The 20550-nt window shown below is 42.4% G+C and overlaps 1 protein-coding gene across 1 annotated transcript; it reads left to right on the top strand.

Moving 5' to 3' along the window:
• The first annotated feature begins 41 nt into the window (after positions 1–41).
• Positions 42–20197, top strand: pstpip2 (proline-serine-threonine phosphatase interacting protein 2). The gene is made up of 15 exons (XM_014138716.3): positions 42–215; positions 974–1074; positions 2125–2199; positions 5268–5302; positions 5455–5561; positions 5962–6024; positions 10308–10406; positions 10856–10901; positions 11022–11101; positions 11314–11412; positions 11606–11702; positions 13856–13940; positions 14127–14161; positions 14323–14390; positions 14506–20197. The coding sequence occupies exons 1-14, from the start codon at positions 183–185 to the stop codon at positions 14373–14375; spliced, it is 1008 nt and encodes a 335-aa protein (XP_013994191.1). The 5' UTR covers positions 42–182; the 3' UTR covers positions 14376–14390; positions 14506–20197.
• The last annotated feature ends 353 nt before the right edge of the window (positions 20198–20550 follow it).

Genomic DNA, 20550 nt, shown 5'->3' with positions numbered 1-20550 from the left:
CTCTTTTGCTGTATCTCGTCGGTCGTTAGGACCCAGCAAAGAATATTTAGTGCTCCATTGAGATATGAGCGGAGTCATAAACGCAACAATCCAATGGGATGTCCATCAGTCACTAACACAGTATAAGCATCGCAAAAACCAGTGGAATTACAAGAGTTGTACTGCCGCTATTCTTGTCTACAATGAGAGAACTTCACTTTAAGGATTACTTTTGGGTAAGTGCAAATGTTTGTATTTGCGTTGTGTGTCATCTGAGCTTAACCCCCATTAACTGTGCTTGCAGAACTATTTGTTTTTAGAGATCGAAATCAGATTTTGAAGTATTAACAAGTTGTAAACACAACTGAAGGAGCATACACCATTATTTATTTAACAAGTCTAGTGATGTTGTTAGGTCATTGATTTATTCAGAATATTACACACTGCATGGACTGGCTGTTTTATTAGCACGTCTCTAACCCAGGAGTGTAGTTCTGGTCCTTTTGAACACCTTGTAATATGTGCAGATGATTGGCATGGCTCAGGAGTATACCTACCCCTGCAGTGTAGGCCTACTGTATACCTCTTTAATCACGTGGTTAAAATGATTATATGTCATTATCTCATGCAGACATACATTACAGGGCACTTCAACTGCAGTTTATCATCCCAAACACATATTTATTCATGCTCACGAAATACTTATATTGCTTCATTACTGTTAGCTTTATTGATTCCGTAGTCTGATGTATTGGGTGCTGAAGCCCATTGGGAAGCTGTTACATTCTGGATTATTTTGGTTTTAGCCCTTGGGGGTCTTCTCTCTGTCAGTAATGTTGTAATGAGTTATTTCCTATTTGATGGACTGTTAAAAGCCAATGCAGCGAGGAGTATAGGATTTTGATAGACCAGTACTGGGAGGGTGTGAGAGACCCTCCATGATGTGCTATGATTTGATTACTTATTGTTATTCCATCTTCCCCAATGTTGCCAGAACGGGGAGCTGACCAGTACTGGGGGTTATGACTGTATCATCCAGCATCTCAACGATGGTAAGAGGACATGCAAGGAGATAGAAGACTTCATGAAAGCCAGGTGAGAAACCATGTGAGATATCATCCAATAGAAACCATTAATTGAATCCTCAGACTACTACAGAGAATATGCTCTGAAACAACTTTATGGATGCTGTTATTCTGTCTAGGTGACAGCGCCCACAGGTTCTGCTGCTATGTTGTTGTTGTTGTGTCTATGTTTATTTTAAATGAATATCAGTAATGTTTTGTTGTGGACTGACCTTTTCAAAGGGCATGAGTGCTTTGTTCCACGATACAGAAGTAAGAAAGTCAGTCATCATTTATTTTCCACCATGCTTTAGATCATGTGGGCGCGGAAAGATGAATCATTCTATATCTGGGAAAAGCGTACTGTGAATGGTTGTTGGTGTTCAACAAACACTGCTGCGGTGTTTCCTGTTTCTGGTGTCACTAAGTGCACTTACAATAAAAGCGAGTGGTTCATCTGTTTTATCTGCTATTTCCTCATTTTGGACAGAAATTACACTATTATCCAATAGTCTAGAATGGTGTCAGTGTTAATTTAATACAGTGTGTAGACTATAGTTTACATATTTGTCTTTAGCTCTTGTCCTACTTCATATTTACTGTGTATACACCTCATGAATTTGAATGTGGAGATATTTCCTACCAATCTAAATTCCTGACCAACTGATACAGCATACTTGATCATACTTCTTATTATGAATCTTTATTATGTTTAATACTTTAGATTTTTTTGTTTGCTCCCTCCTCTCTGGACTGTACTGTTTAATGATTAATCCAAGCACAATACAGACGGTGCAATCAGTCACGCACAAGGAAACAACTCCATAATAACACTGTTATATTGAAAGATATAAAGTGTGATTTTGCATGTGTTAGTTCCTTTAAGATAACTTCAAAATGGCATTCAATTTCTTTATCTTTTTTTAATCTCATGGACACTGTGGACTTCCCCTCTGTGGTGCAGATCCTCATCCTCATGCTATTGCCTAATGTTCTCTCATGCGCATACTGTAGCTAATGTTTGTTAACTGTATACCTTGTTGAATGCACATATGAAGAGATGTGTTTGGTTATCTTTCAGAGCATCCATAGAGGAGAAGTATGCCAAAGAGCTACTGGGTCTCTCCAAGAAGGTGTGTGGGCACAATGAGATGAAGTAAGTCAATATTCCTGTTGCTGATGTTATTCATTCTTGAGTAGACATTGCTTGCCATCAGTCAGGGACTGTAAAAATGTATACAAAAATTATTTGAAAGCCCTGCTATTGAAGATAGATAAACTTGTAATGGGCTTCAGGTGCGGACTGGGACCAAAAATCGGCCTTGGCATTTCTAACCCACCGGTAAAATGTTTTCCTTGAGGCCCTCACACCTGCCTATTTTTTTTCCCCCTTGAGGTCCCCACATTACCAATTTTTTTTTTTTACTTGAGCCCCCCCTTATTAGCCAGATAATGATCATTTTGAAATCAAAAACCCAAGGTAGACAGGCCCACTAGGCAACAAATTGACCAGTCCATCTGGCATTTGCCCAAAATACCAGATGGCCAGTACCCCCGATGGGCTTTGTTAAAAGCCATCACATATTTAATAGCCTTCTGATTGCCTGGGTGCCAGTCTGTCTCAAGCAAGACAAGGAAATATAAACGTATATAGAGTTGTTGATATTGTCTGGTACACAGCCTTCAGATGGCACACTAGAATGCTGTGAATCTAGCCACTGATAGCACTGTCTGACGTTGACAAAACCGTTTTGTTTCGCATGTAGAAAGATGGTATCTGCAGTGGCTCAATGGCCCATGCAGCACTACACATAGAGATACAAGTATGCATTAAGGCATTAGTGTTATTAGTGCGTTACTGTTATTAGATTGAATTGCTGGTTAAGTGTGCCTTGAATTCTAAATAAATCACGACAGTGTCACCAGCAAAGCACCCTCACACCATCACACCTCCTCCTCCATGCTTCCCGGTGGGAACCACACATGCGGAGATCATCCATTCACCTACTCTGCGTCTCACAAAGACATGGTGGTTGGAACCAAAAATCTCAAATTTGGACTAATCAGATGAAGGACAGATTTCCACCGGTCCCTTCTTTTTCTTATTGGTGTCCTTTAGTAGTGGTTTATATACAGAAATGTGACCATGAAGGCCTGATTTACGCAGTCTCCTCTGAATAGTCGATGTTGAGATGTGTCTGTTACATTTATTTTGGCTGTAATTTCTGAGGCTGGTAACTCTAATGAACTTATCCTCTGCAGCAGAGGTAACTCTGGGTCTTCCTTTCCTGTGGCGGCCCTCACAAAAGCCAGTTTCATCATAGCGCTTGATGGTTTTTGCGACTGCACTTGAAGAAACTTTCAAAGTTCTTGACATTTTCCGGATTGACTGACCTTCATGTCTTAAAGTAATGAGGGACTGCCATTTCTCTTTGCTTATTTGAGCTGTCCTTGCCATAATATGGACTTGGTCTTTTGCCAAATATGGCTATCTTTTGTATACCAACCCTATCTTGTCATAACATAACTGATTGGCTCAAATGCATTAAGAAGGAAAGAAATTCCACAAATTAACTTTTAAGAAGGCACACCTGTTAATTGAAATGCATTCCAGGTGACTACCTCATGCGGCTGGTTGAGAGAATGCCAAGAGTGTGCAAAGCTGTTGTAACGGTTGTCATCGGAATGAGACCAAGGTGCAGCGGAGGATGTGTTTATCTTGTAAGGTTTAATGACCAAATGAACACTATACAAAACGAAACCAAAAACGACCAGCCACAGTTCTGTCAGGATACAAACTAAACAGAAAACATTCACCCACAAACCCCAAAGGAAAAACAGGCTGCCTATGTATGACTCTCAATCAGCAACAACGATCTACACCTGTTCCTGATTGAGAGCCATACACGGCCGAAACAAAGAAAACCACCAACATAGAAAAAGAAACCTAGAACGCCCACCCATGTCACACCCTGGCCTAACCAAAAATAGAGAACAAAAAACCCTCTCTGTGGCCAGGGCGTTACAGCTGCCATCAAGGCAAAGGGTGGCTGCTTTGAAGAATCTGAAATATAAAATATATTTGTTTAACACTTTTTTGGTTACTACATGATTCCATATGTGTTATTTCATAGTTTTGATGTCTTCACTATTATTCTACAATGTAGAAAATAGTAAAAATAAAGAAAAACCCTTATATGAGTAGGTGTGTCTAAAATTTTGACTGGTACTGTACGTACCTACATACATACATACATACATACATACATACATACATACGTACATACGTACATACGTACGTACGTACGTACGTACGTACGTACGTACTACGTTTCCCACCGGCTGGTCAATCCTAATCACAACCAATCAAGACAAGGATCACAGATTAATGCCAACTGAACTGTCAATTGTCAATCATATCATCTAACTCAAGTGTACTGTGACTCAATCTATCTGAATAGAATGTATACAGTATATGAACATATCTGAATATGATGTCATATTCCCTTGATTTTGAAGAATATGAATATTATAAATACTTTACAGATCTTGGAACTGTCTTACTTTATCAATATAAAAATGTGAAAGACCTGTTAATGTTTTGTCATTGGATAATTTGCAAAGAAAAGATAAAGCATTTGAAGCTTGTACATATGATTAATTGTGCTTGTTTTAATTATTATCCTAGACAATCTTATTAGTTTGTATTTTCACAAAACTATATTTTCTGGTGTTCTTTGTTTGTGAATAATACTCTACATTTGACATTTTGAAATGACCAAAGAGGAGTTTATCAACACACACCGTATAAGAGCAGGGAATGCATTCTGCACTAGAAAGGATTCGAAACACCATCATTAGTGTTTAGGAGCTTTAGAGGGAGGAAACAGCACCAAAAGAGAAGGAATCTATTTCTGCACTAAACAGGACTCGAAACAACAAAATAGTGTTTTTATAATTTCCCTGTAGCGCTCCCAATCTCTGGTAAGGTGTTGCACAACTCTTGATTTATGTGGTGTTACAACACACCATGTAATGTTTCGGAAAATCTCAGAATGATATGTTTCAACACTCTAGCAAAGTCAAGGTTTTGTCTCCTTAACGTTGGTGGCAGCTCAGTTGCCACTAGTTGTAGTGTTACAAAACGCTTAAATTTTAACAGCATAGGTTGTACTGCATGCATTACTTTCCATAAAGCTGGTGTTTGTTTGTTTCATTATTTAGCACACTGAAGAGATCGCTAGACATGTTCAAACTGCGTAAGTGTTTTGCTGTAACAACAAATGTTTCTGATGTATGTTGATGACTAAGCTCAAATCTTTCTATTTCCATGTGTAAGTGAGTGAGTTCGAGTGTGTGTGTGTGTTCATGTAATTTACTAACTCTCTCAAAACCCTCCTTTACAACATAGAAACTGAACATGTGAGTTTATCACACCTACAACTGGCACAAACAATGCGGGACGAGGCAAAAAAACTGGAGGACTTCAGAGAGAGACAGAAAGAGGCAAGAAAAAAGGTACTTTAGAAACCAACCAATTACTTAAAAAACGACACAAATGTAGGAATTCATACGACCTTTAATTACTAATAGACCTTATACATTGCTAATACAGTGCACTTTGCTTAATAGTGAATGCAGTTATAGTGATCAATTGCTTATCAACCGCTTATATCAACTTATGTAGCGAGGCGAGCCACCAACCAGAGGGTTGCCAGTTCGAATACCATGTCTGACGGAAACCTGAAACCTCTGTGTGTCTTTCGGGCGGGATGGGAAGTCAGATTTCAGTTGGACCTTGTGATCTTAATCCTAATCGCCCTGCACAAATGTGATAATTATCGGGGTGCAAATCATGGATATATCATCTCTATCTTCTTTGCTTTAATATAATATATTTGACACCTCTTCTTCACAGGTAGAACAACAGATGGATGCCCTACACAAACAGAGGGCCATGCAGTTCAAGAAAACCATGGAGGTAAACTGGAATACTTTCCTACATTTTTTGTCAAACCAGCAGTTATCATTCCTGAACTAAGTAATCCTGAATTGATCATCTGTTCTCTAAAGGCATGTCTGGTTTCAGTTATCATGCTACCAAAACATGAAGCAGTCTTGTAATTTAAGTAATACTTAATCTGAGAAGAGGGAAGTTCATCAACAGCCATGGGGAGTGAAGAATGGAGGAACCTCTCAAATAAATGGAGAGTTTCATTATATGTACTGGGGAACCTCTATTAAATGGGAAGTTACTGTAAATTACATACATATTATGTAGCCTACAAAGAGCAGGTCACTGAGCAGGTCCCTTTTCTAGTGTGGTCTATTTAGACTACATTTGGTTTGTAAAACATTATGACAATAAAGTCTGTTCCATACAGATGAAGGATCTTAATTTGACCTCTTGTCACAGCAAAATAATCCTGCAGCCACATAATGTTGCTTGATCAGTGGTTAGGCTTTCAGCTGGCTAAAAGTAGTCTTCATGAAAAGTGCAATACTGTTAATATAACTGTGTGTTAGTGTGGGTTTTCAGTGAATGTATGTAAATTATGAAGGTCATCTGCATTTCCTTGGGTGCAGGAAAAATCTCAGCAACAGAAGAGTGATCAAATTAAGGTCCTACAACTGTATCGGGTTCTGGGAATAACAATAGCTATAAAAACAAATTTTCCTTCTGTTTTCCTTATTATTCCCTTCTATCCTGCAGGGCCACAGGGCAAAGGTTACTAGTAAACACAAGTTGTGCTTTGTGCAGTTCCACTCAGAGAGCGCTGGAGTTAGTCCAGGGCCCATATTCACATTTTAGATTATGATGAATGAGATCAAATCAGATTTTATTTGTCACATGTTGAATACAATATGTGTAGACCTTACAGTGAAATGCTTACTTACGAGCCCTTAACCAACAATGCAGAGTAATAAAAAAGTAAGTAAGAAATATTTGCTAAATAATCTAAAGGGAAAAATAGTAACATAATAACAGTAATGAGGCTATATACAGGGGGTACCGGTACCGAGTCAATGTGCTGGGGTATGGGGTAGTTGAGGTAATTGAGGTAATATGTCAAGTACCAGTCAAAAGTTTGGATACATCTACAGTGGCTTGCGAAAGTATTCACCCCCTTGGCATTTTTCCTATTTTGTTGCCTTACAACCTGGAATTAAAATGGATTTTTGGGGAGTATGTATCATTTGATTTAAACAACATGCCTACCACTTTGAAGATGCAATTTGTTTTGTGAAACAAACAAGAAATAAGACAAAAAAAACAGAACTTGAGTGTGCATAACTATTCACCCCCCCAAAGTCCGTACTTTGTAGAGACACTTTTTTCAGCAATTACAGCTGTAAGTCTCTTGGGGTATGTCTCTATAAGCTTGGCACATCTAGCCACTGGGATTTTTGCCCATTCTTCAAGGCAAAACTGCTCCAGCTCCTTCAAGTTGGATGGGTTCCGCTGGTGTACAGCTGTCATTAAGTCATACCACAGATTCTCAATTGGATTGAGGTCTGGGCTTTGACTAGGCCATTCCAAGACATTTAAATGTTTCCCCTTAAACCACTCGAGTGTTGCTTTAGCAGTATGCTTAGGGTCATTGTCCTGCTGGAAGGTGAACCTCCGTCCCAGTCTCAAATCTCTGGAAGAATGGAACAGGTTTCCCTCAAGAATTTCCCTGTATTTGGCACCATCCATCATTCCTTCAATTCTGACCAGTTTCCCAATCCCTGCCAATGAAAAACATCCCCACAGCATGATGCTCCCACTACCATGCTTCACTGTGGGGATGGTGTTCTCTGGGTGATGAGAAGTGTTGGGTTTGCGCCAGACATAGCGTTTTTCCTTGATGGCCAAAGAGCTCAATTTTAGTCTCATCTGACCAGAGTACCTTCTTCCATATGTTTGAGGAGTCTCCCACATGCCTTTTGGTGAACACCAAACATGTTTGCTTATTTTTTTCTTTAAGCAATGGCTTTTTTCTGGCCTCTCTTCCGTCAAGCCCAGCTCTGTGGAGTGTACGGCTTAAAGTGGTCCTATGGACAGATACTCCAATCTCCGCTGTGGAGCTTTGCAGCTCCTTCAGGGTTATCGTTGGTCTCTTTGTTACCTCTCTGATTAATGTCCTCCTTGCCTGGTCCGTGAGTTTTGGTGGGCTGGCCCTCTCTTGGCAGGTTTGTTGTGGTGCCATATTCTTTCCATTTTTTAATAATGGATTTAATGTCTGCTCTGTGGGATGTTCAAAGTTTCAGATATTTTTTTATAACCCAACCCTGATCTGTACTTCTCCACAACTTTGTCCCTGACCTGTTTGGAGAGCTCCTTGGTCTTCATAGTGCCGCTTGCTTGGTGGTGCCGCTTGCTTGGTGGTGCCCCTTGCTTAGTGGTGTTGCAGACTCTGGGGCCTTTCAGAACAGCTGTGTGTATATATACTGAGATCATGTGACAGATCATGTGACACTTGGATTGCACACAGGTGGACTTTATTTAACTAATTATGTATCTTATGAAGGTAATTGGTTGCACCAGATCTTTTTTAGGGGCTTCGTAGCAAAAGGGGTGAATACATATGCACGCACCACTTCATTTTTTAAAAATATTTGAATATTTTTTGAAAAAAGTAATTTTTTTCATTTCACTTCACCAATTTGGACTTTATTTTGTATGTCCAGTACATGAAATCCATTTAAATTACAGGTTGTAATGCAACAAAATAGGAAAAACACCAAGGGGGTGAATACTTTTGCAAAGCACTATACTCATTCAAGGGTTTTTCTTTCTTTTTTACTATTTTCTACATTGCAGAATGATAGTTAAGACATCAACACTATTAAATAACACATGGAATCATGTAGTAACCAAAAAGGTGTTAAACAAATCAAAATAGATTTTATATTTGAGATTCTTCAAAGTAGCCACCCTTTGCCTTGATGACAGTTTTGCACACTCTTGGCATTCTCTCAACCAACTTCACCTGGAATGCTTTTCAAAAGTCTTGAAGGAGTTCCCACACACGTGTTGGCTGCTTTTCCTTCACTTTGTGATCCATCTCATCCCAAACCATCTCAATTGGTTTGACGTATGACTTGGCGTTCCTGTACCACTTGCCATGTGAAAGCAGAGAGAACAGACTTGGGTGGCCTTCCTCTGACACCGCCTGGTTTAGAGGTCCTGAATGGCAGGCAGCTCGACCCCAGGGATGTACGCCTTGCGGTCAGATGCCAAGCAGTTGCCATACCAAGCGGTGATGCAACCAGCAGGATGCTCTCGATGGTGCAGCTGTAGAACCTTTGGAGGGTCTGAGGACCCATGGGAAAAAAAATTCAGCAATCCTGAGGGGGAATAGGCGTTGTCGTCACAACTGTGTTGTTCTGCTTGGACCAACATAGGTCCTTAGTGATGTGGATACCAAGGAACTTGAAGCTCTCGACCTTCTCCACTGCAGCCCCGTCGATGTGAATGGGAGCGTGCTTGGCCCTACCTTTCCTTTAGTCCACGATCAGCTCCTTTGTCTTGCTCACATTGAGGGAGATGTTGTTGTCCTGGCACCACACTATCAGGTCTCTGACCTCCTCCCTATAGGCTGTCTCATTGTTGTTGAGGATCAGGCCTACCACCGTCGTTGGCAAACTTAATGATGGTGTGAGAGTTGTGCATGGACACGCAGCCGTGGGTGAACAGGGAGGACAGGAGGGGACTAAGCACGCACCCCTGAAGGACCCCTTTATTGAGGGTCAGCATGGCGGATGTGTTATTGCCTTCAGTCCCATGGTCCTTAGCTTAGTAATGAGCTTGGAGGGCACTATGGTGTTGAATGCTGAATGCATCTGGCTCACCGACCCCTGTAGCGGCATCTCCTCTTCTTACGAATCATGGGGGTTTGGGCCTGGTCCCGGAAGAGATCAGCACTCCAACTCTGTCTCTTTCTAAATACTTTTCCTGATTTGATTTTGATCCCAAATGCCTGGCATTGGTCAGACAAAGTGGTACTGTTAGGGCTGGGCATGTTGTGCCACATTGTCATGCCAACTGCTACTGAAACATCAGGCATTTTATACACAGTGGAATGACCTCAGAGTGTTGAAAAATGCAGGTTGTGGTAGTTGAATTCAAATGCATGGGCTTCATGTTTTATTTAGAGACTTTTATGTTATGTGAAGACAGTATAGAGTCTAGTAGAGTCAGTAAACTATATTATCAGTTATTTCCTACCATCACCCCCCCACCAACCCCTCCCTCCCTGTCCATGTCATTAACCACAGTCAAAGAAGACATATGAGCAGAAGTGTCGAGACAAAGAGGAAGCGGAACAGAACATGAACCGAAACGCCAGCACCAGCAATGTCAAGCAGCAGGAAAAGGTGAGTATTCTAAGAGACTGTGGGGGGTTGGGGGGGGTCTAGTGGTAGTGCTGCTGCCCCCGGACCACACATTTCCCCTGCAGCCATGGGTTCAAAACCAGACAGCAACAATTTCCATTCTATGTCCATCTCCTTTATCTCCTCATCAATCACGTATTCACTGTATTTGTTGATTAAAAAAAAGATACATCAGAAAGCACTAGTGACAATAAATGATGTGAGTGAGCCATGGGAATCTTTCAAAGGAAATAGCATACCTACTTTGAGCACAGGAATCAGACCACAAACATTAGGCCTACACTGACCACAGGAAGAACAAGGCTATCTAGCTTGTACACTGTTTATGAACAGGACATTTACAAATCAAATTGAAAGTAATACCTGAACACATGAAAGAGTTGAATAAAGTACAGAATCAGTGATTTTTTTTCTTCTTCTTTATCTTTCAGCTATTGGCAAAAACACAGCAAGCAAAGCAGAATGCAGAAGAAGCTGGTAACAATGACAACATATTCTCCTTTGGTCTCTTAGCAACCATCAACAGGAAAACCACAATTTAGTCTAAATATAATCTAAAATCTGCCTCTATACTATGGTCTCTGATTTGAATCCCAGACAGGCTATACATGCACAACGTGTCTGTGCTGGGAAAAACCAGGGAGGACTGGCAGAAAGAACACGTTAAAGCATGTGAGGTAAGGGCCAGAAAGCATGATGATATTTCATTTCTTTGTTAGTTACATACTGTATTACTGGTGTAGTATGTGTAATAGTTTGACTACATCCAGGTATTTGTTTGTTAGCTATATGTTGTAGCATTGGTATATATAATTTACATCCAGTTATTTGTTTGTCAGCTATAGGTTGTATTACTGGTATATATAATATAGTGCTCTGTTACCTCCAGGTATTTGAGAAGCAGGAAGTGGAGAGGATCAATACTCTAAGGAACATGGTGTGGACTCACCTCAACCAGCTCTCCCAGCAGTGTGTCACCAGCGATGAGGTAAAATGCTTCTAGGGACTCATCAATGTGAAATCTGCAATATTACTTACTGGTATTGCATTTGTATTAATGATACCCATTGATTCTCTAAGAATATAGCAAATGAAAGATTGTGGCTGTAAGTGACCTTCCGTATTGCTTTGTGTTTCTAACTCGTCCGTCTGTGTGTTTCTGTGTGTGTCCATGGGTTCAGCTTCATGAGGAAGTGAGGAAGTCTCTTGAACAGTGTGACATACAGGAGGATATAGAACACTTTGTGAACCTCAGACGGACTGGGGACAAACCGCCTGGTACAGTTCTCACTCTTCACAGATCACCTTTGACAACAGACACATACAATACATTATAGGTCCTCTAAGGACCACAATGAAAATCAGACTGACTTTTTAGTGTCATCCTTGATGACATAAATGTTGTCCTAATTTTGGTGTGTCCGGGTCCCCCTCCCTGACAGTTTATCTAGTTGTGTATTGTAGTTGTACTGTCGTCACCCCCTGGCCTGCTCTGTCCTCACCCCTCACTCCTTGGCCTGCTCTGTCCTCACCCACTGGCCTGCTCTGTCCTCACCCCTCACGCTCTGTCCTCACCCCTCAACCCCAGCCCTGCTCTGTCCTTACCCATCATCCCATGCTCTGTCCTCACCCCTCAACCCCAGGCCTGCTTTGTCCTTACCCCTCATCCCCTGCTCTGTCCTCACCCCCTGGCCTGCTCTGTCCTCACCCCCTGGCCTGCTCTGTCCTCACCCCTGGCCTGCTCTGTCCTTACCCCTCGCTGCCTGGCCTGCTCTGTCCTCACCCCTCAACCCCAGGCCTGCTCTGTCCTCACCTCTCACTCCCTGGCCTGCTCTGTCCTCACTCCCTGGCCTGCTCTGTCCTCACCCCCTGGCCTGCTCTGTCCTCACCCCCTGGCCTGCTCTGTCCTCAACCCTCACCCCCTGGCCTGCTCTGTCCTTACCCCTCAACCCCAGGCCTGCTCTGTCCTTACCCCTCATCCCCTGCTCTGTCCTCACCCCTCACCCCCTGGCCTGCTCTGCCCTCACCCCCTGGCCTGCTCTGTCCTTACCCCTCGCTCCCTGGCCTGCTCTGTCCTCACCCCTCAACCCCAGGCCTGCTCTGTCCTTACCCATCATCCCATGCTCTGTCCTCACCCCTCACCCCCTGGCCTGCTCTGTCCTTACCCCTCACTCCCTGGCCTGCTCTGTCCTCAACCCTCACCCCCTGGCCTGCTCTGTCCTCAACCCTCACCCCCTGGCCTGCTCTGTCCTCACCCCCTGGCCTGCTCTGTCTCACCCTCTGGCCCTGCTCTGTCCTCAACCCTCACCCCCTGGCCTGTTCTGTCCTCAACCCTCACCCCCTGGCCTGCTCTGTCCTCAACCCTCACCCCCTGGCCTGCTCTGTCCTCAACCCCTGGTCTGCTCTGTCCTCACCCCCTGGCCTGCTCTGTCTCACCCTCTGGCCCTGCTCTGTCCTCAACCCTCACCCCCTGGCCTGTTCTGTCCTCAACCCTCACCCCCTGGCCTGCTCTGTCCTCAACCCTCACCCCCTGGCCTGCTCTGTCCTCAACCCCTGGTCTGCTCTGTCCTCACCCCCTGGCCTGCTCTGTCCTCACCCCCTGGCCTGCTCTGTCCTCACCCCCTGGCCTGCTCTGTCCTCACCCCCTGGCCTGCTCTGTCCTCACCCCCTGGTCTGCTCTGTCCTCACCCACTGGTCTGCTCTGTCCTCACCCCCTGGCCTGCTCTGTCCTCACCCCCTGGCCTGCTCTGTCCTCCATCCCTGGCCTGCTCTGTCCTCAACCCCTGGTCTGCTCTGTCCTCAACCCCTGGTCTGCTCTGTCCTCACCCCCTGGTCTGCTCTGTCCTCACTCCCTGGTCTGCTCTGTCCTCACCCCCTGGTCTGCTCTGTCCTCACCCCCTGGCCTGCTCTGTCCTCACCCCCTGGTCTGCTCTGTCCTCACCCACTGGTCTGCTCTGTCCTCACCCACTGGTCTGCTCTGTCCTCACCCCCTGGCCTGCTCTGTCCTCACCCCCTGGCCTGCTCTGTCCTCAATCCCTGGTCTGCTCTGTCCTCAACCCCTGGTCTGCTCTGTCCTCAGCCCCTGGTCTGCTCTGTCCTCACCCCCTGGTCTGCTCTGTCCTCACCCCCTGGTCTGCTCTGTCCTCACCCCCTGGTCTGCTCTGTCCTCACCCCCTGGTCTGCTCTGTCCTCACCCCCTGGCCTGCTCTGTCCTCACCCCCTGGCCTGCTCTGTCCTCACCCCCTGGCCTGCTCTGTCCTCACCCACTGGTCTGCTCTGTCCTCACCCCCTGGCCTGCTCTGTCCTCACCCCCTGGTCTGCTCTGTCCTCACCCCCTGGTCTGCTCTGTCCTCACCCCCTGGTCTGCTCTGTCCTCACCCCCTGGTCTGCTCTGTCCTCACCCACTGGTCTGCTCTGTCCTCACTCCTCAGCTCCTGTTCTGTATGAGAACTTCTACAGCGGTCAGAGGGTCCCCGTAGGACCATCATTCTCCCGAACGGTTCCTCCTATCACCGGGTGAGAGAGGTTTTATCAATAAAGTTATTTTTCAAGCAAACCAAGAGTTGCTGAATATTGTTTCACCCTGAGAGAGGAACGACCCACACAGCAGATGAGGATCTTCACCTTGCCACAAAAATCATGTTTTTCATAATTCTCATTATGTGATGTCGATTTCTATTTTGTCTGTTTTGTGAAAATCAGGAGAGGACCATTGCCTAATCCAAACAATACCGAAGGTACATGTTAAAAAACTCCAGAGATATACAGATAGATATTATGACAGTTGTCAGATATGATCCATCATTTCATATATTGATAAACTGTTATTTTTATTTCCTTTTTAATGACAAGCCACTGTTTGTCTGTTTTATTTGTGCTTTGAATTCCTCTGCTGTAGGTGATGTGATCTACTCAACTGTAGAGCCAGGCTACAGTGCTCTACAATACTAGAACATATATTCAGTGGTAAGTACTTTATTCTTCAGTATTACAGCTTTAGTCAAATGACCATTGTTATCACAATAAGTTTGAGCCTGACTAAAACCATGGGTTTATTTGTTTCTTAACTCTTTCTTTCCAGTTTCCGTGGATATTGACTGCCTGGTGGATTTACACAGATGGCTGAGTGGGGATTCCTTCATTGATGGATATAAAGAGTGGACTCTGTGCCTTCGTGGTCATTCAACAGTGACACCTGACAAACCAACTACCGAAATATCAGCAATGCTGACGTTAGTAGAGCATGTTTGATTGTGTCACCATTGTGGTTTTGTAGCTGTGTTATAAACAGTAAGATGACGTGTCATAGCTCAAAATATGTAAATAGGTTCCAGAATGTATGAATATACTTCGTTTTCTACAGTCTAAACCAGGAAATGTTATTAAAGCAAAAATAAAAGTAATCACTTTATAAGTTATTAACATTTGGGACACCAGATATTCCAAAGCATTTTGCAACTTTTCAATATAAGAGGGTTACTTTTATTTGTTGATTAATAACATGAATATTACAACAATATAGGTACATGATCTAAATGTTTTAAAGTTGTGTGATAAAGGCAAAATAACTTTAATAATTTAAATATTTGTTGTTGATCAATAAATATGTTTGTCAGTCACTTAATTAACACATTATTCTGTATCTTTGTAGAACCTAGTTGTTTCCTGTTGTGGTCGATAATAATCTGATTGGTCTGTACTTGAACACTACATTGTGTTACTCAGGCTAGTTTCTGGTTGATGATTGCACACAGATCTTGATAAGAAAATCGAATAAAGGGCAGTTTAAGGTTGTATGAAGCATTCCCTGATTGAGAATATTCTGTAAGTGACAATTGACATCATGGAGAGTCAAACACACTCATAAATTATGTTTTGAAACACCGACAGACTTCCTTGTAAAAACTCACTTCCTACTCCAAGTGTTCTATTGTTTTTTCCCCATACAATTGAGGAACAAATGAGTGGGGGTGCACAGGAACCTGACATGCTAATAATATGAGCAAATCTTGTGCAATCTATTGGTTGATAGAATGGGTGTTGTACTTACATACAATATGGACACAAAGTGTTCAGCTTGTCTGGCAAGCTCATTGAGATGGGTATTTTGCTCTTTTAAAGTGAAAATCTCTTCCTGTTTCTGCTTAGTGTGGCAGGGGAAAGATCTCAATTGCATACTCCTCTCGCCTCTTCGTCTCCTCAAAACCCATTAGAGAAGAAGGTCAATGGAGCGGAACCTCTGGCTTTCTCATCCAATGGGTTTTTGTGAAGGAGACGAGGAGTATGCAATTGAAATCATCCCACGACACGTAGCTGTGGAGATTCATATTGAGTCAGATCTCAGAAAGATATCTAAATAATTCAATTAAATAAGTCCTAAGAGCGAATTGCAGTATACCAAGTATGTCCATATTTGGGCCTTTGTGTTTTGCGAGGCCTGACAAAACAGTGATAGAATCAGCGGAAATTGGAACTCCCACAATAATGTTTCTCAACACTCTACTGTTCAAAACGTCAACTGGTGGTTAAAACGACACAACTATTCTTTCTTAACTTCTCCCCTGTCACTCAGGGGAGAAGGTCATGCTGGGGTCACCTCCATGTTTTTGAATGTCTCCTTTATTCAACTTGATGATCTCATTAAAAATCTACACTACATGACCAAAAGTATGTGGACAGCTGCTCATCTAACATTTCATTCCAAAATCATGGGTTTTAATATGGAGTTGGTCCCCCTTTTTCTGCGATAACAGTCTCCACTCTTCTGGGAAGGCTTTCCACTAGATGTTGGAATATTGCTATGGGGACTTGCTTCCATTCAGCCACAATAGCGTTAGTGAGGTTCGTCACTGATGTTGGGCTATTAGGCCTGGCTCGCAGTCGGCGTTCCAATTCATCCCAAAGGTGTTCGATGGGGTTGAGGTCAGTGCTCTGTGCAGGCCAGTCAAGTTCTTCCACACCGATCTTGACACACCATTTCTGTATGGACCTTGCTTTGTGCACAAGGGCATTGTCATGCTGAAACAGGAAATGCCTTCAAACGGTTGCCACAAAGTTGGAAGCACAGAATAGTCTAGAATGTCATTGAATGCTGTAGCATTAAGATTTCCCTTCACTGGAACTTCACTGAAAAACAGCCCCAGACCATTATTCCTCCTCCACCAAAGGTGGCATCCTATGACGGTGCCACGTTGAAAATCACTGAGTTATTCAGTAAGGCCATTCTACTGCCACTGTTTGTTTATGGATATTGCATGGCTGTGTGCTCAATTTTATACAGTTGACAGCAACAGGTGTGGCTGAAATACCCAAATCCACTCATTGGAAGGGGTGTCCACATACTTTTGTATATATAGCGTATTCATCAAGAGAGACCAGTCACTGTGTGAGGTAAGTCAGTGTTCATATTGGTGTGTTTGTCAGACAGAGGTCAGGGAAGTAGCTATGGACAGCAGAGATAGACTATATAACCTGGAGCCCTTTTGATCTATTCAGGAAATCAAACTATAGATCAATACCACACTATGATAACACACACACTATGATAACACACACTGTGTACAAAGTTAAAACAAGAGATTTGTTAACCCTCCGGATGCATGGCATGGACACAACTTTTCTGTGATTTCTGAATGTCAAGTCATGTAAATTACAATTATTTCAATATTGTTTTGTGATAGCTGATTGGTTAATTTGTATATTTATGATTTGTATATTTATGAATCAAAAGTTTGGACATACCTACTCATTCAAGGGTTTTTCTTTATTGTACATTATAGAATAATAGTGAAGACATCAAAACTATGAAATAACACATATGGAATCATATAGTAACCAAAAGAAGTGTTCAACAAATCAAAATATATTTGAGATTCTTCAAAGTAGCCACATGACAGCATGACAGCTTCAAATCAAATCAAATACACATGGTTAGCAGATGGTAGTGCGAGTATAGTGAAATGCTTGTGCTTCTAGTTCCGACTATGCAGTAAAGTCTAACAAATTCACAACAACTACCTTATACACACAAATACACACAAATGTAAAGGGATGAATAATAATATGTACATATAAATATATGGATGAGCGATGGCATGCGGCATAGGCAAGATGCAGTAGATGGTGTAGAATACAGTATATATATATGAGATGAGTAATGTAGACATTATTAAAGTGCCGTTATTTCAAGCTTTGCACACTCTTGGCATCCACTCTACCAGCTTCATGAGGTAGTCACCTGGAATGCATTTCAATTAACAGGTGTGCCTTGTTAAAAGTTAATTTGTGGAATTTCTTTCGTTCTTAATGCGTTTGAGCCAATCAGTTGTGTTGTGACAAGGTAGGGGTGGTATACAGAAGAAAACCCTATTTGGTAAAAGACCAAGTCCATATTATGGCAAGAACAGCTCAAATAAGCAACAAGAAACGACAGCCCATCATTACTTTAAGACATGAAGGTCAGTCAATCCGGAAAATGTCAAGAACCTTGAAAGTTTCTTCAAGTGCAGTTGCAAAAACCATCAAGCGCTATGATGAAACTGGCTCTCATGAGGACCGCCACAGGAAAGGAAGACCTAGAGTTACCTCTGCTGCAGAGGATAAGTTAGAGTTACCAGCCTCAGAAATGTTTGCCCAAATAAATGCTTCACAGTATTCAAGTAACAGACACATCTCAATATCAACTGTTCAGAGGAGACTGCATGAATCAGGCCTTCATGGTCGATTTGCTGCAAAGAAACCATTACTAAAGGACACCAATATGAAAAGAGACTTGCTTGGGCCAAGAAACATGATTAATGGACATTATACCGGTGGAAATCTGTCCTTTGGTCTGATTAGTCCATATTTGAGATTTTTGTTTCCAACCACCGTGTCTTTGTGAGACGCAGAGTAGGTGAACGGATTATCTCCGCATATGTGGTTCCCACCGTGAAGCATGGAGGAGGAGGTGTGATGGTGTGGGGGGGCTTTTCTGGTGATACTGACTGTGATTTATTTAGAATTCAAGGCATGCTTAACTAGAATGGCTACCACAGCATTCTGCAATGGTACGCCATCCCATCTGGTTTGCACTTAGTGGGAATATAATTTGTTTTTCAACAGGACAATGACCCAACACACACCTCCAGGCTGTGTAAGGGCTATTTGACCAAGAAGGAGAGTGATAAGTGCTGCATCAGATGACCCGGCTTCCACAATCACCCGACCTCAACACAGTCGAAATGGTTCTGAATGAGTTGGACTGCAGAATGAAGGAAAAACAGCCAACAATTGTTCACCGTATGTGGGAACTCCTTCAAGACTGGTGGACAAGCATTTCAGGTGAAGAATCTACTTTGAAGAATCTCAAATATAAATATATTTTGATTTGTTTAACACTTTTTTTGGTTACTATATGATTCCATATGTGTTATTTCATAGGTTTAATGTCTTCACTATTATTCTACAATGTAGAAAATAGCAAAAAATAAAGAAAAACCCTTGAATGAGTAGGTGTGTCCAAACTTTTGACTGGTACTGTATGTATTGTACTTACATTTTTGTGTTTTTTATATCAGTCCTTGGGTTTCCAACCTGCACACCATGTTTTATTTATTCGTTTTTATCTGTATTGTTGTCTATCACTTATTTTCTTTGGTACAAATAAATTAAACCATCAACCTACATCATAATATATTAAGCTAGCTAGGGCTGTGGATCCAGATCCCTTGATCCCAAGTTTAACACCTCTGAAATTCTCTCGATTACCAAAGCCAAACATTTTGAATTGCTTGCGGTTAAAGTGAACGTATATAAGGACTCCCACATCACTGTACTCAGCTGCTATAGAACGCCCTCGGCTTTGGGAGATGCACTTGACTCTTTCTGATGTCCTGCACAAGCTAAATGACTCTGAAGTCATTATTTTAGGAGATTTGAACTGGGACATACATCTGTATTGGACTCTTTTAAAGAACTGTGTGACTCTGAATCTCACTCAATTAATTAATGCGCCTACAAGACCGAATCCCAGAGCACCTAACAAGCACAAGGAAAGGTGAAACAGATCAGGGCGTGACAGTTGGTGGACGTAAGGAAAACTACAGGCGAATATCAGTCGAATACCCAACCTGAATCTGTATTTACCTCTGTGGTTCTAATGTATCCTCTGGCCTTCCTGACCATTTAATGATGGATTCTAATGAAGTGAAGGATAAAGCCAATAATGAAGGAGTTTTTAACAAGCAAATATCTGCTGGTTCAGTTTATGATAATGGTGGGGCCCAGGCCTCTAACGTAAGCTCTGTTACAGTAAACTATGATATAAGCCCTCATGGGAACTATTTGAACTTTGAGCCTGTTTCTTATGCTGAGGTCTATAAAGCACTAAAGGCAATAGACACAAAAAAATCTGCAGGTCCAGACAACCTGGATCCCTACCTCTGTCACGTCCTGACCAGTAAAAGGGGTTATTTGTTATTGTAGTTTGGTCAGGGTGTGGCAGGGGGTGTTTTTCTGTGTGTTTTGGGGTTATGTTCTATGTTATTCTATTTCTATGTTTATGCTAGGGTATCTATTTCTATGTTGGATTTGTTTGGGGTTGGTCTCTAATTGGAGGCAGGTGAATCTCGTTGCCTCTGATTAGAGACCATATTTAAGTAGGTTTTTTTTTTCATTGTGTTTATGGGTGGTTCATTTCTGTTTAGTTGTCTAACCTGACAGAACTGTGGGCTGTCGTTTTTGTTTCTTTGTTTATAGTGTTCTCTGTTTAATAAATACAAGATGAGCACTAACCACGCTGCGCCTTGGTGTACTACCTTTAACGACGGCCGTTACAACCTCTTAAAGGTAGCCGCTTGTATTATTACTTAACCTGTGGCTCACATTTTCAACTTGTCTCTTGACCAATTCCATACCCAGCATTTGGAAATCAGCTCATGTCCTCCCACTGCTGAAGCGTGGAGATCCTTCAGACGCTAATAACTATCGTCCTATCTCTAAACTCCCTATCCTGGCCAAAGTCTATGAATCCCTAGTGAACTCCCTATCCTGGCCAAAGTCTATGAATCCCTAGTGAACTCCCTATCCTGGCCAAAGTCTATGAATCCCTAGTGAACTCCCTATCCTGGCCAAAGTCTATGAATCC

The sequence above is a fragment of the Salmo salar genome, chromosome 13 (assembly GCF_965601325.2).
Source record: "Salmo salar chromosome 13, fSalSal1, whole genome shotgun sequence".
Classification (NCBI taxonomy): Eukaryota; Metazoa; Chordata; class Actinopteri; order Salmoniformes; family Salmonidae; genus Salmo; species Salmo salar.
The sequence above is the reverse complement of the archived record's forward strand: the minus strand, read 5'-3'. Positions and strand labels throughout refer to the sequence as shown.